The 16541-nt window shown below is 41.1% G+C and overlaps 1 protein-coding gene across 1 annotated transcript in view; it reads left to right on the top strand.

The window, feature by feature from the left end:
• PARP8 (poly(ADP-ribose) polymerase family member 8) overlaps positions 1-16541 on the top strand; it is a 182978-nt gene that overhangs the window by 111245 nt on the left and 55192 nt on the right. Inside the window, exons 8-11 of the mRNA XM_030567250.1 lie at positions 5631-5691; positions 8300-8390; positions 12048-12114; positions 14205-14330. Coding sequence (XP_030423110.1) covers positions 5631-5691; positions 8300-8390; positions 12048-12114; positions 14205-14330 — 345 coding nt within the window. The remainder of the gene's footprint in view (positions 1-5630; positions 5692-8299; positions 8391-12047; positions 12115-14204; positions 14331-16541) is intronic.

Here is a 16541-nt window from a genome sequence, read left to right as displayed (position 1 = left end):
TCAAGTGTACATTTTAATGGCATTTGTTTAATTCCTTGGATGATATTCCTAAAAGAAAAGAAGTCTTCGTTATCTGCCGTTTGAAGTTAAGTGGAAATTCATTCGATTTAAAGGACATTGGAAATTTAAATCCAAGCAGTTGTACATGATTTAAAAAATGAACAAGATAATCATTTAGTTGCCAGACTGTTAAATGCTACACTGTGTGAAATTCTGTATACCTTTATAATATGTTCCCTCAGGCACTTAACCTTACAACAATGAATATAACTTTTAAAAATGTTAATGCATTTAATTTATTGAATAATCTGCTTCACTGTGGGCTATGCCATCTCTTAGGGCTCAATTCATTAGAATTTGGTATCTGTGAGTGCTTATGGCATGTGGAAAACTTTTGTGTCTCCTAAGTTCTTCAGCAGTTGACAATATCTAAATATCTTTGGCAACCACAAAATGTAACATTAGGCATTCAGTTTCATCCTCTCCTCTAATCCTAATTCCCTGACTGCACCAAGTCCAACTGACATTGACATTGGGGGCACCCGCTGAATAAAACTATATCGAAGGGCATGTCTACAAGCTGCTTGGAGGGTGCTGGTAGATAGATGTACACTAGCTCTGCTCCAGCTAGCATGCTAAAAATAGCAATGTGGCTGTGGCAGCACCAGTCACCCAAATACAATCCGTCCTGGCCCCCTAGGTACATACTTGGGAGGTTAGCCTGAGCCGCTGCCCATGCTGCTATGGCGACACTGCTATTTTTCGCATGCTAGCTCAAATAGAGTTTACATGTGTCTGTCTGCCCATTCTGGGAAGCACACACCCAGCTGTTGTGTAGACGTCGCCTGTGATGGTTACCTATCCCCCTCCAGTCTAATTATCGATCAACCAGAGAACTTTAAAGGTAAAAACAGGAGTTTCTGCAGACACTAGGCATGCGTGGTATTCAGCTCCTCATCACTGAGCTCTGGATGCTAGAGATGGGCAAACCCCTCACACATTGTTTATTTGCCACATGAACCAAAGCCCTCAGAGTCTGTTCACAGTGATTATTGAGGGACCAGCCTCCTGAAGGTTTGTTTGAAAGATCTCAAGAGCTGCACTACCACATCAGGACTGTGGGATGACATGTGCTTCAGCCTCACTGTAGGCTGCGGTAGGAGAAATATTTTCTAGCTCCTGCAACTTTATTAGTGGGAATAGCCCTAAAATCCATTATAAAGGGTAGGGTTAGGCTTTAGAGAGCATGAAAATCCCTTGGTTGTACCGTTTTTATCTTCTCTTATTTCACTCAGCTTTTGTGTATGTTGTTGTTTCACCTATATGTTTATTTAATGGTGGGATTTTGCTCAAAGGCCCAGTCCTTCAACACTCACTCACGTGAGTAATATTAGCACTTGGCTAGTCTCGTTCAGTTCCATGGTCCTGCTTGCATAAATAAGCATTGCTCACAGACTGTCAGGATCTGGCCTTTGGTTCTTCAAGCAATTTAATAAAAAATGTGAGACCTTTTGCACTGGTTGCATTGTAATGCATGTTAGTGAGTTTAGCTACTTAGTACACACAGTATTGCAAAATCTTAAATTTAAGCCCTTTTCCAGCAGTGAGTTCCATGAAGCCAATACAGCTTCATAAAGCTCCTCCTTCATCATGTTCAGGGTCAGGATTTGTGTCTATACAGGGCTGGACTAAGCCGCTGGGTAATTGCCCTGTGGGCTGGTTCCTTCCGTTGTTTGCAAGGCCCGTCTGATGCTGTAGTTTGAAGTATATTGACAAAACATTTTCAAATATTAAAGTTAATTTTTTGGTTTAATTCTTGCATGATTGTCAGTTTATGCAATCTCAGGCCACTGTTAAGTTTAATAGATTGGCAGGGAGGTCTTTTTTACCACCTCTACCTCAGGCTATGGAAGCAGTAGTAAGGGTGGGAAAAAGAAGCTGTCCCATTTATGTGTGACAGCAAGCACTGGTCAGTTACGCTTTGAAGAGGGACTGTTTAAGGAAAAACACAGCTGATTCTGCTCTAAAATAGTGTTTGCTTAAGTAATTTAGGTGGAAGAGGAACATAACACAAATTTATGTCTAATGTACGTGCAAGGTACTTGTTCTAGCCTGTATTTTCAACAGTTCTTTGAATATGCTGCGGGAAGGTCACTGAAAGGAGGCAAAACATGAGAGGGGAATACAAGAGAGAAACCAGCACAAGCAAACCAGTCACACATTAAATGTAAAAGTTCAAGCACTTTAAAATGCTTACGTGCATGAGTTAAAACTGTGCCTTGGGGAGTCCCACACTAACTGCATGTGGCAGATAACACAAACTAACACTGACCTTGACAACATTACAGGGTAGTCTTCAAGGTTGCGTTATTCTTTAGCAGTTTCTCCAAAATACTAAACAGACACTCAGGGGTTTTAGTTTGGTTTGGGGTTTTTTTTTTTGGGGGGGGGGGGAGTTTTGTCAGATCAACTACACCTGTCACCTTGATCTTAGCTTTTTTCATTTTTCTGAAATAGTTTGTAGACACTCTTTAGTAGCTTTTCCCAGAGAAGGAGCAGGAGTGTGATTTCTCTCCCCTCTCCCCAGTCCTCTCCACCAAACCTCTGGTTTGTGTTTTGCATCCCTCTTCAGCACATTAGTACCACAGTGGAACTATTTGGCTTTAGAGTGAGGATTTTCAGAGGTGTCTAAATGCAGAGGTCAATGAGAGCTCTTAGTACGTTTGTAAGGACCCTTAATGTCTTTTTATATCTTTAGAGATTTAGTTCTTCCTCATTTTAGCATTTAGCACATAAAAATCCAGGCTGTAATCCATAACCCTCTCTGAAATGAAGCTAAAAAATCTATTCAGTCTACTCTTCCTTGAAACTTGTCTCTAGGCTGCCGAGGCTAATGATTGAAATTTGACAAACAGACAAACTTCACATACATGGGAATGCATTAGACATTGTTCAGTTGATGAAAGATCCCATCCCTTGAGCTGTAACAGATCATAAGTAAAGTAAAAATGAAATTAGGAAAATATTACGGAAATCATCTGTGTAACCTTCCTCTCTAAACCAGGGCCGCCCAGAGGATTCAGGGGTCCTGGGGTCTTCATCGGCAGGGGCCCCCGCCACCGAATTGCCGCTGAAGACCCGGCACTTCAGCGGCTGGTCCCTGGGTGAAAGGACCCCTTGCTGCCGAAGACCTGGAGCGGAAGAAGCTCCGGGGGCCTGGGCCCCATGAGAGTTTTCTGGGGCCCCCAGAGCAAGTGAAGGATCCTGCTCTAGGGGCCCTGAAAAACTTTCGTGGGGGCCCCTGTGGGGCCCGGGGCCTGGGGAAAATTGCCCCACTTGCCCCCCCCCATTTTGGGCGGCCCTGCTCTAAACCGTCTCCGTAGACCACTGGAAGTTAAGGTAAGATCCCGCCCTTACTCAAGTGAAAGGGAGTTTGTTATTGACATGAATGGAGCAGAATTGACCCATACTGTTGTAGTGGGTCTTAGTCTGTCTGGCCCACATGTGAAGTAAATATAGCACATGGAGCAATAGTGGAGGCAAAACATTTTGGGCATCCATATGAAAGTATTAATCTGCTTACACAGCTTGTATTCAAGCAGTTTTCCTACCCTCTATCAAGAAACCTAGCATTATGCATTTCATTAGTATTATGCACTTTGTTACTGTTGTACACTTTACTGCTCTCAGAAAAGTGTGCTCAACTTGCACAGACTTTAGAAACTTTAAAAACCTCACCAGAGGGCGTCCAGTACTTTTTCAATGATGGTTCCATGTCAGTATAGCTGCTGCTTTGTTCTTGAACACTAGGTAAAGGATTCATTGGGCACTATTACCTTATTCCACCATCCCCACCCCAATAAATTAATTAATTAAAGAAAGAAATAAAAAGCTGAGCCAATGTCTGAAATCCACTTTTATGGTCATGGTCAAAAGACTTTGCCCATCTTGCTAGCACTCAGAAAACAGAAAAGATATTGGCAAGTAGACCTGAATAATCAGAAAGGAGCCAATTGGTTTCCTTTTTGTCTCCTTATACTAAAGGAGTCAGCTTTTAATATCAGAGGGTAGCCGTGTTAGTCTGGATCTGTAAAAGCAGCAAAGAATCCTGTGGCACCTTATAGACTAACAGACGTTTTGGAGCATGAGCTTTCGTGGGTGAATACCCACTTCCTTAGATGCATGCATCTGAGGAAGTGGGTATTCACCCACGAAAGCTCATGCTCCAAAACGTCTGTTAGTCTATAAGGTGCCACAGGATTCTTTGCAGCTTTTAATATGATGCCCATTATGCATCAGAACTATGGTTTGTGATGAAAATTCTTACATTTTTTTCTTTTTAAGTTTTTTTTTCCTAATGAAATCAATACCATTTAAAGGGGCTATAATTTGTTCTAGGTTGGCCAAACAGATGCACCTTACTACTTACTGTGGCACCTGATGGAGAATACAACTTTAAAAAAAATCCTTTTGTAAAGTAAATTTAGTGTTACACTGATGTTGTTGGAAAATTAGGTACCCTTTTATCTTCAAAGTAGATCCAGAACAAACAACACCTGCTTAGACTTCCCCTTGCTGCCTGACCAATGTGCCCCAGTTCGGTTCTGCGGGGACCAACTTTGTACAATACAACTCCCACTGAGTTTTATAGAAGTCAGTAATTCAAGATGGTGTGCAGTACAGCTGCAAAAAAACTGAGGTATAGATACATGAGGCCAGATGCACTTTTGTAGATTCAGGGAGGGACAAATAGCACCTGCCTGCATCAGTCTGGCCTGCAATGTTATAGAGGGATTCACCCCAGGGAGGACAAGTGGTTATAATATCAAAGGTTTCCTTTGCCAAGGGGAGCTTTAACCTCCATTGATGTATCCAAAGAAGCTCTCTCAGTGGCAGCTATTAAAGGGAGGAAGTTAATTAGCCTGCTCTCCTGGCTGTCCAGCCAGCATTGCACACTTTCTGAGATGGACTAGACACCTGTAAGCCTGCCAGGACTGGGGAAGTAGTAGGTGCTTTATGCAATTCATAGCAGACTTTCCATTACTAGGAGCCTTATACAAAGATCTTTGCCTGTTTCCATAGGTGAATCTTATCTGTTGTATGGGGAACAAACCCAAGCATTTAAGTGTGAATGATGGTTCAGTTTCTGTTCCTGTTCAGTCTTTATCAGTTGTGATGCTGTTTGTAGCAGAGTGAATACCTTGTTTACTGAGAACTGGAATGGATTCAAATGCTTCATTACCCAAAGGCTGTCATTTCATTGCGACCATCAGTTGTTAATGGCTTTTGGTCACTGCAAACCAAATGTGAACCAGTGACCTAGAGGTAAATAGCTGTCATTTACCCAGTGGTGTCCATTACAGAGTATCTTATTACAATTCCCTTGAGCTGTGCAATTCCTCAAATGTGATTATCTGTGTTATTGAAGGCTTGGAGTATTATTTACAGAGGCTGTTAGTTGATCCCTTTCAATACAGCAAAAAGTCACCCATTATGGAAAAGTTCACCTCACCCAGTTAAATATGAACTTTAATATCCATGACTGGTTTTATTCTTAATAAGGTCTCTCCTTTTATAGATGCTCTTGGGCTGAACAGTAGCTGGAAAGTAATATAATTCTTTACTTTCAGGGAATATGGAGCCATTGATGATGTAGACATTGATCTGCATATTGATGTTAGCTTTCTTGATGTAAGTAATCTAATCATATAATTATATAATGAACATTAATAGCCATTTAATTCTGTCCTATATGAGATTCTGTCAGAGATTTGCCCTCTTTGGATTCTTGATCTTTACAAGCTCCTGTCACATTATTGATTGCTACTCAGTTCTGAGTGGAAACATTTTCTTGTCAATCTGCAAACTCATTACTAACGTATTTTTAGCTATTTATTTACTACATTCATATAGAATTACCTTGGGAATAAACAAAAGGGCAGTCTACATGATCATAATGGTCCCTTCTGGCTTTGGAACATATGCTTTTCTGAACTGAGGCAAAGGCAGTACATTGCTTTTTTTGCTGCCATAGGGCCTTAGCTTTATGGAACCACATCATATGCTCCCAGAGGGAAGACAACCTAGGATGAGTTTCACCTTGCATAGTTTGCCACCAGTGCTCCCTGCTAGGAAAAGGTTTAAGTGGCAAAGGATGTAGATAACAGTGCTGCCCAGCTTCCCCTTCTCCCTGGAAACGTAATTCTTCTTCGAATGCAATCCCTGTGGGTGCTCCACTTCAGGTGTTGGTGCGTCCTAGCACCGTCAATCAGAGATTTATGGTAACAGTGTCCATGTGGGTCATGCATGCCCAGTAGATGTCTTGCAGTGCCATTGATGTCGTGTCCAGTGTGTGTACGGCCCGAGCCTTCCAGTTCCTTTAGTTGGTTAGGCAATTATAAAGTTGTATTTAGTGTTAGTGTTATTTTTATTAGAATTTTTTTTTTTACTTCTCCTGATTTTACCCTCTCTGTAGTTTCCCCACAGCGGGGTTGGTTAACTGTTCAAGATGCTGGGTCCCAGGCTTTCAATAATGCAGCTCCTGCCGCAAACCAATGTCTGTTTCTGATGGCCACTCCTTGTGTGTCTGATGTCTCGGTGAGGTGCATATCCCACAAAAATGCACCCACAGTAGCAACCTGAAGGCGAGAGCCCAGCGCAACCGGGATCTCCGCCTCAAAAAGATCTTGATGGAGAAATCTCTGCAACCAGAGATGGACCACCGGCCTCCTATCTGGGCGCCTTTCCCTTCAGGGACAGGAGACATGCCTTCCTCTAACAGACCAAGGAGGAGGGCACAGACGTCTCTGCAGAAAGCACCGCAGAAACATAGGCAGTCTTCTGCCAGGTCGCTACCCCTGAGCCGACACATGCTCTTTGTACAAAAAGTTTACTCCTTGGCGACATTACAATTCAGAGTCACCAGTTATTCTGCTCTATTAGCAAAATATGATTATGATAACTATAGGATATTGAGCTCTTTCACTGAGGAGCTTCTAGATGAGAAATGAGCACAATTCAAGGCCATTCTAAACAAAGGTCAACTCATTGCGGAAACAGCTCTCCAGGAGTCTTTGGACATCGCAGATACAGCAGCCAGAACCACGACCATGGCCGTAGAAGTGATGCACCAAGTGTCCTGTTTGCAATCCTCAGGCATTCCCTTGCCATCCGGACCTGCTGTCGCAGAACAACAGTCACACTCTTCACCCCAATCCGGAGAAACTCCACCTTCAAGCATGGCTCCTGCATGGGTCCACCATGGGAAACTAGCCTGCTCGGAATAAGTCAAACACGTATTACTAAACAGCAGGAAAGTGACCAGATGTAATACATTTACTGAGCACTGTGCTATCACTGAAGACTCTAGGGCTGACACCATAGTTGGCTCTAACTGTACTAACCTCTGCGACTCAAATGAACCTAATGTCTCTCCTGCCTTCTGAGAGGCACTTTTTTACAGTCAGCTGAAGTGGAGCACCCGAAGATGAAGAGAAGATTACTCACCTGGTGCAGTAACTGAGGTTTTTCGAGATATGTGTCCCTGTAGATGCTCCATTACCCACCTTCCTCTCCTCTACCTTGGAGTTCGCCATTAGGACTCTGCAGTAGAGAAGGAACTGGAGGGTTTGAGTCGTGCATGTGCTAGACATGGCACCAACAGCACTGCAAGATGCCTACTGTGCATGCACAATCCGCTTGGACACCGCTACCATAATTCTCTGATAGATGGTGCTGGGACGCACCGACACCTGAAGTGGAGCACTCACACAGACATATCTCGAAGAACCTCAGTTACTGCACAAAGTGAGTAACCTTCTCTTTCTCTTTTCATTATTTTCTCACTTTGCTATCACATCTGTGCAATAACCTCCCTTTACAAGGGTGAAAGTTAATGATTCTAGGAATAGTATTAGCATCTGTACTGATATAATTTCCCCAGGTAAACTTGGTACACCTTTTATCTATCTGCCCCGAACCTTCATGAATACCTGACTCTCCTGTGATAGGATTTCTTTAGTCTCAAGGCAAGGGGGAATATGCCATCTGGTTTCTTCTAGCCCTCTACTGTGGGGCCAGTTGTATTTCCCACCCTTTTCACTCTTTTTGCTCTCCTCTTGAGCTAGTATCTCCTAGTGGATGGAGTAGAGCCCAGGAGTGGGCAAACAGATGAAAATAATAGCTTAGATGAGTACATTCCATTGAATATTTCACCAGCACAAGGATTGACTGACAAAACATAAACAGTTCCTGATGATGGCTAATGATTTTTGTTGTTTTTCTTTTTCTCTGGAATCAGGAAGAGATTGCTTTGGCTTGGGATGTAATCCGCACAGAGCCTATAATAGTGCGATTGCACTGTTCACTTACACAGTACTTAAATGGTCCAGGTTAGTCACATTTGCATTTTTCCTGTGCTGTGTACAATGTCTTAGTTGTGAGCCATGTGTAGGGTAGCAGATATACATGTTCATTGCTAAAGCCCCAATCCTGAAAATATATCTGCACATGTTTAACTTTACTATCGTGAGTGGTCCTAGTGACTTCAAGTTAATCCTCTACATAAGTGTTTGCATGGTCAATATTAAGGGTATGTCTACACTGCCTTGGAGTTTGGACTAAAAGGGTATTGATAGCAGTTCACACCGAAGTGTTGTGCTATAACTCCCCTGTGTGGACACTGTGGATGTGAATGTAAAAGTCTTGGGTTTGCACCTCTTCAAAGAGGACTACATTAGCGCGGACTTGGACCTTCATGTTCATGCCCCTAGCATCCACATGGAGGAGTTACAGTACAACACTTTCATATGAACTGTTATTCACACCCACTGAGGCTTCCAGTCCTGGCTCTCAGTTCAGATCTATGTCTGTGGGAGAATTCTGTCCCTGAACGATTAAGATATTTTTCCGGTCATGATTTGTCTGGGAAAAATACCCTAGTAAGCCATTTCTTAGGGAGTACATTGTCTGCAGCTGCTTTCTGCAAGCTGTGTTCTGTTCATTATATCAGTACCTTATTTATGCTTGGCTTAGTGTCTTGTTTCACTACATCTTACTATTTGAATATATTTTTTTATAAATGTTCATGTGTTTATTTGTTGCAAATAGCTGTTGTAACTTTGTTAACATTTATTATTGTGTTAACCAACTCCAATATGAAATCAAAACTCTCATACACTCAGCAACAGAGGTTGAACTTTGCAAATCCTTATCCAGCTGGATATGTTCTAGCAAGACCAAAGTGACAATAAAACTTCTGCACTCGTGACAAGGTTAAAACAGGAATTATAGGCCCCAATCCTGCAGCTAACTTTGTGCAGGAGCACCCTTGAGCCTGCATGCAGTCAATTGCTGAATCAGGGCGAGAGACAGGTGCTTTGCCATTATTGATGTTATGAGTATAATGCAGTTTTCTGCTGGTGATTTTCAGTAAAAAAGAAAAATGAGCTCAATATCACATATTAATATATGAAGAAACTCTCTCTCTCCTCAACCTTTCCCCATGAAACACTGTTCTGAGTAATAACTTGTTATTACCTTATGGTATGTATATCTTTCCTTTTGTGTCTGCTATTCACTGATGGAAGAAACAGATGTACCATATGCTCAAAGGGAGGCTGGCTGCTGTTTCAGATGTGTTATACAGAATACAAGTGTTTTGAAACTTCTGTTCTTATTTAGTACCTAGCCAGATTACTACCAATGTGCTCTTTTCCATTTTTTATGAGTAGTATGGAATTTTTTATATTGAAAAGATACCTCTAGGTTCCTGTTTTGGGAATATATGGAAAAAATAAATATATGTTTTCTTTGCAAGGTTGCTCAACACATGCCATTATAAGATCCTGTTTTCACTTGCATATAATTTTGCCAACTTTAACTGTTTAAGGTGAATATACGCTGCATATATATTTAAAAAATGCCAAAACAAAACCCATAGTAGACTGTAGTTTATGTACAGAAATAGATATTTTTCAAGAATTCATTTATCTGTACTATGATGAGTACTTGCAACAATATTAGGAATGGGAGCAATGGATTTTCCATACTAAATGATATCACTGGTCCATCAGGCATAGGTGCTGGAACTAGGAGTGCTGGGAGTGCTGCTGCACAGCACCCTCACTATACAGATTGTTCCAGCTCCACTGCCATCAGGTCTGGTATCCTCCTTCTGGCAGTGTCCATTACCAGATGTTTAAAAGGAAATGAAATGCACTGTGGCAATTCTGAAATGCAGCACATCCCATGCTAATTGTGTGGAAAAGGGCTCCTATACCCTTCAGGAAATCGAGCAATCATCTTATGCTCTGAAATATGAGATTTAGCTACACTTTAGGAATTATAAATCTAAATATATTGTTACTGCTAATCACATTACCCATCCCATTTGAAAATCCAACACAGTTTGTCTCAGAAAGATTAAACAGCATTTAAATAATAGCACTGCACAAAAGGATAAAAAAAATCAACAGATGTTTCTTTGAAAGAAAGGAAATTTGAGGGAGATGGAAGATATGTTTTGAATGAAACAATCACTCTAAAGAGCACCTGGCAAACAGTGCCATTTCAGATTAGAACTGGCATTTTTATTGCCTTTTTAAAAAAATAATGATCAGAATAACATATGCTTAAAAATCACGATTTCATTCTGATAAAAGTTAACTTCAAATATTGAGCCAAATCCTTAGGATCTCTTTTTTTTCAGTGTAATCGTTATAGTTCTTTTCTTTTCTTACCATAATGAAATGCATTTGTTTGGATGACATCAATGTTTGTAATATATGCTGGTTGTTATCCTGCCTCAAAGAATTGAGATTCCTTCAATAAGTGCTTGGTGCCATCTGCCATTTCAATCTAGTAAATGTTACAAAAGAATTTTGGTAATACAAGAACTGGACGCTTGTTTCCAGCCTCCATATGTTATGTTTTCAAATATCAGAGCCAATAAATATGGGCATATTGATGGTGGGAATGGGATGAAGACATCTGTATCCTATCACATAAATGATGAAATCTGAGCTTCCTTGATGAAAGTTCAGAACAGTCATTGTCTATTGGGATTCATACATGATGCAGTCAGATGACAAGCTCCCTGGATCTTTTACTGAAATGCCTTCAAAAAACAAACCCTACAGATGAAAGAAATTGGTAGGTTTTCTTTACATTCTAAGAGATAAAGACAGGGAACAGATAAATGTCTGAGTAAGTTTGACCGTCTCTGCATGCTGACAGATTGGGCTAATTCTACTGTCAGGGGAACTTGAATAAATTAAATTTTCCTACAGAAAATATTCTTTTTTTAACTTCTGCAGCAAAAATATTCCAGATCTCCTACACTTTTAAAAAGTTCTGGAATGAGCATTGGGTAGGAAGGCCTCTCAGAGAGAAAACACTTTGCTCCAGAAAATATGGTGTGGTGCTGATGAGATACTAATGGATCTATGGCACGTCCTCTTTGTGGAAGAGCCTAATTCTACCCTCAGTCAGTCTGGTGTGAAAATGGGAATATTGTTGATTTCAGTGAGTTTGCTTTGCATTTACATGGTGTAACTGAGGGCAGAATTTGGTCCAAAGTCTCAAAGGGCTTTTAAAGAATAGTAAACAGTAAGTAAAGAAAGGCAAATAATGGAATCTCCACTTCCCCACCAAAAAGAGATTAAAATGAGTAAGTAAATCAGTAAATCTTTTGAAGGTGAGGGAGGGTAATGCTCCCTGCAAAAAGAGATTTAAAAGACTAGAACCGTTTACTTGGAAATGAGATGGCTATGGCTGGAATTGGTTTGCTGAACAGAATGGGCCAATACTCTGAAGTGGTACTCAGGTGCTTGGCTGGCTGGTTCTTGCTCATGTGTTCAGTTTCCATACTGGCTCAGGCAAGAGTACCGCCCTCACTATTGTTTCCATGGTGTTTCCCAAGTATAAATTAGCACAGAATATTGCCTGTAGATATCAAACCACTAATAGAATAAGTAGGTCTCTGTGATAGCTTGTTCTAGCATGGCAATTCCTATTTACACATATCATAAATATTGCATTTTCTGCAGTACCCACCGTGGATGTATTTCAGATCTCTACTAAGGAAAGATTTGGGTTGGGACATCAGCTGAAAAAGTAAGTTCTGGAAGAAATTTAATATGATCTTGCTTAATGCATTATTGTTACAATCATCTTACGTTAGCTCTTGCATTGGGTCAAGACACATTTAACAACAGGGTTGTAGTTCTCTTTGGGTCAAATGGCTCCTAACTGCCTTTTCAGTTAAAAAGTCCACTTACTCCTTTCAAATTGTTTTGACAGTGCTGACAAATAAGAGGTAATCCCTGTAAATGTTCCTCTTGCCATTTACTGCAGTTTTATAAACTGTACTGTCTAAAGTGTGTGAAATCAAAGAGGATGCAGCTAAGAATCATAAAATTGTAGGACTGGAAGGGATCTCGGAAGATCATCTAGTACAGTGGTTCTCAAAGCCAGTCCGCCACTTGTTCAGGGAAAGCCCCTGGCGGGCTGGGCTGGTTTGTTTACCTGTTGCGTCCGCAGGTTTGGCCAATCGCATCTCCTACTGGCCGTGGTTCACCGCTCCAGGCCAATGGGGGCTGTGGGAAGGGCAGCTAGCACGTCCATCGTCCTGTGCCGCATCTTGCAGCCCCCATTGGCCTGGAGTGGTGAACCGCGGCCAGTAGGAGCTATGATCGGCTGAACCTGCAGATGCAGCAGGTAAACAAACCAGCCCGGCCCGCCACGGGCGTCCCCTGAACAAGCGGCGGACTGGCTTTGAGAACCACTGATCTAGTGTAGTCCCCTGCACTCATGGCTGGACTAAGTCCCATCTAGACTATGTTTTATTTCATATGGCAACTTAGATTTTAAGCTCTATGAGACAGGCAGCCTGTTATGTAGAGTGCCTAGCACAATGGGGCTCCTATCTGCGAGGGGTGACTTTGAACTTCTACCACAAAGAATACTTGGGCACTGATTTTCTGAGGTCAGTAAAGCAGAGTAGATGAAACGATTTAGCAGTTTCATGTAGCCAGTTCAAGACTTAGTTCAGTTTAGTTAAAATTCTGACTATTCATCTTTTTGCAAATTCTCATTATTAATATGAATAATTAATATGAATAATTACTATTAATAAAATGACAAGAATATAAGTTTAAGGATATGTCTACACAGCAAGAACAGCTCTGGAGGCTTATATCCCAGGTCAACTGACTTAGCTTGAAGTGCTTGCACTGCAGGACTAAAAATAGCAGTTCAGACATTCAGGCTCAGGCTGGAGCCCTGGGCTGGAAACACTCCACCCTTGCCAGGTTTCAGAGCCTAGGACTCTGACCCCCAGCATCTACACAGTTATTTTTGGCCCTGAAGCATGAGCACAAATCAGTTGACCTGGTCTCTTAGAGTTGCTGCTGTGGGGAATTTTTTGCTGTGTAGATGTACCCTAAACATCTACACCTTTAAAAAAAAGAAAAAAGAAAAAAAAACGGCAGTTTGGTTCCATAAAGAAATCTTTTGCTGGTAGGTTTAAAGAACCAATCAGAAATAATCAGCACAGTGCTTTAATAACCTTGCAGATTAACATTATTAAAAATCTGTGCAGTAATTTGAAATTGAGAAAAAAGTAATCAGTTCCTAATATTACATTTCATTCCCTATAGTAACCGTGAGTTGTACATTAGATAGCCTTTACAAGAGGCATACACAATGCATTTTTGTGTAATACATTTTGTCAGGCAGAGGGGAGAGATCTGTGATTGTACATCTATATAACTATGCAGTTAAATCAAAAATTTTAAATCAGTTAAATCAAAAAATTTAAATAGCCATAGGTCTCATGGCCCCTTATCACTTTTGAGAGCAAGAAGATCTTCGTCTTTTGAAAATCAATGAAATAGCCAGTTAAGCCAGCACTACCGTCTATTTTAACAGTACCACCCATGCATCTCAAACCTAAATGCTCACAGTTTCTGCATCTCTATAACAAAGATACTTTCACGTCTTTCATCTCTGATATGTATATGATGTATACTTATATTAATAACTGTCATTTTTTAAAGAGCCAAGTACTGGCCTCAATCCATGCATGTGACTATCAAGTTCTTCATTTAGAATGAGGCCACTACATGGCTTTAAGTGATGAATATGCAGGTATTAGCTTTACAGTTACTGTGACTTGGCTATGATTGTCTTTTCCTCCTTTACAGAATAATGCAGACATTTGTTACACAGCAGTGGAAAAATAGCAAAGAAAAATCAAATTGTACGCACAATAAGAAAGTGTCTGAGAAAAAGGTGAAATCCCCTCTGCACATCTTTTCTACATTGCGCAGGTAATACCAGGCTAAATGCTTTTATTATCACATGCTGTTCAGATTCCACAGCATACTTTAGATTTAGCAGTTTCGCAGAAATGTTGACTTTTCTCCAAAGAGAAGTATTTTGTTTATATCTTACCTCTTGAGTCTTGTTCCCTCACCTTGCATGATTTCAAGAACTAACTAGGAACTACAGCAGTTTCCAAGATTATTCCGGGGCGGGGGGGGGGGAGCGTTTTCATATCCTACCCTCTAAAAGACCCTGACTCATCTAGAACTGGAATTCACTCATTGTATACTGTTAAACTCGGCTGTGTGCACTATTATTAGTTTAGTAGGCAGACTGTTATTTTATTAGCCATAGTTCAGGCTAAAATTTTGTCATGGTTATTTTTAGTAAAAGTCACGGACATGTCACAGGCAATAAACAATAAATTCACGGAAGACATGACCTGTCTGTGACTTTTGCTGCTGCAGCTCCATGGTTTCGCTCACCACCGTGATGGCTGGGAGCTGCGGGGTTCCCCCTGTGCCCACGGCGGGTGGGAGCTGCAGGGTGAGCATATTTGCCAAATTGAAAACGGGACATCCCAGCCACTCGCCCGAGTCGTTATTCCTCCCTCCCACACACACACATGAGGCTGTCGACCATTGCTGGAATCCTGTGGAGGGCCCCCCTCAGGAGTCTGTCACCTGTTGCTGGAGCTTTGCAGGGTGCCCCCATCACTGCTGTAGCCTGATACTGGAACCATGTCAGGTTCCTGCTGGCCGAGTCTGGCAGTCCCTGGGTCTGAAGCAGAGAATGTCAGGGAGGTCTCTAGAAGTCAGGTTCCATGACTTCCATGACCTCTGTGACATAAATGTAGCTTTAGCCATATTATCCTGCTAGTTTTATTGCTGTCCAAGTTTGTTTTCCATAATTGTATTTTTCTTCACTTTCATAAAAAAATGTGTATGATATTTCAAGGAGTAGGGGCCTGATTTTCAGAGGTGCTGTGCAGTGACACCTCCTATTGACTTCATTTGGAAGCATCTATGCTCAGCACCTCTGAAATTCAGTCGCCAGGACTGGAAAGGCCCAGTCCTGGAGGTATTTATACACATGAATAACTTTCCTCATGTGAATAGTCTTTTGAATCCCATTGAGTTCATACTACCATGTGTAAAGTTATTCATGCACTTAAGTGCCTCTGTGTCTTCCAGGAGTGTAGTTCATCTGATGTAGCACTTTCTCCTATTTTAGGGGGGTTGGCTGATCACCTCCTCTTTGGGTTTGGGTGATCGTTTGAGCATCTCTGGTGCTTGATGAATTTCTTGTATTCTAAGTTTCACATGTAACAGTGAGTGGTACAACAGACCCAGACTGGCGATGAGTTGGATACTGTATCCATACAGAGGTGTTGAAGTGTATTTATATTTACAGGAAGTAAAAGGGGAAGATGGAATTGTGGGCCAGAGGCTTTCGCACTCTGTAGCAAACATTCACACAAAGTGTAGCATTTCAGAACACATACACACACTCTCTCTCTCTCTCTTACACTTCCTGTGGTTTGGGTTTATTCACAAATTGAATACAAAAGCCAACCCAATCTTTCTCCCCTAGACTCAGCTGCAGCTAAAATTCCTCTCCAAAGACAGTTTAGCCCATACGCTAAACCTCCTTTCTTTGTTAAGAGTATCATTCCCATCTCCCTTATATCCATGATGGTAATGAATCATTTACAAGAGTGAGTCAGCACATTCACTGAACATTTTCCAGCAGGATCACCATTTGCTAACAGTATGGGTAAACACTGCCAGTCTGTTAAAGGGATGTTTTCCCTTGGGATTTCATTTCTCTTCTTTTTGAGCAAACCAAAAAGATTTCACTTTGATATAAGAATGGAAAAATGATTCAAGAAGATTCAATTTTGCCTAATATCAGATCTCTTTGTACTAGGTAAACAAATTTTAATTTTAGAAAAAATGATTCAGATCATATAAATGTTGCTTCATCTGTGCCTTGATTCTTTGTTTTTTTGATATATATATTAGGCCTGATTACCCTCTTACATTACGCTGCTGCCAATCAGGAGTACACTGAAGTAAAACCACTTGAAGTGAGAAGAGAATCAAGCCAAATTGTCTTCTACAAAATAATCAGATTATGGGAGGGGGGAGGTTTATTTGTTTTTTGTTTTGTTTTTTTAAGAATTGTTTCGGTTGAGATAAATGTGAGTGACTGGA

The sequence above is a fragment of the Gopherus evgoodei genome, chromosome 6 (genome assembly GCF_007399415.2).
Source record: "Gopherus evgoodei ecotype Sinaloan lineage chromosome 6, rGopEvg1_v1.p, whole genome shotgun sequence".
Taxonomy (NCBI): Eukaryota; Metazoa; Chordata; order Testudines; family Testudinidae; genus Gopherus; species Gopherus evgoodei.
This window is presented reverse-complemented; position numbering and strand designations above follow the sequence as displayed.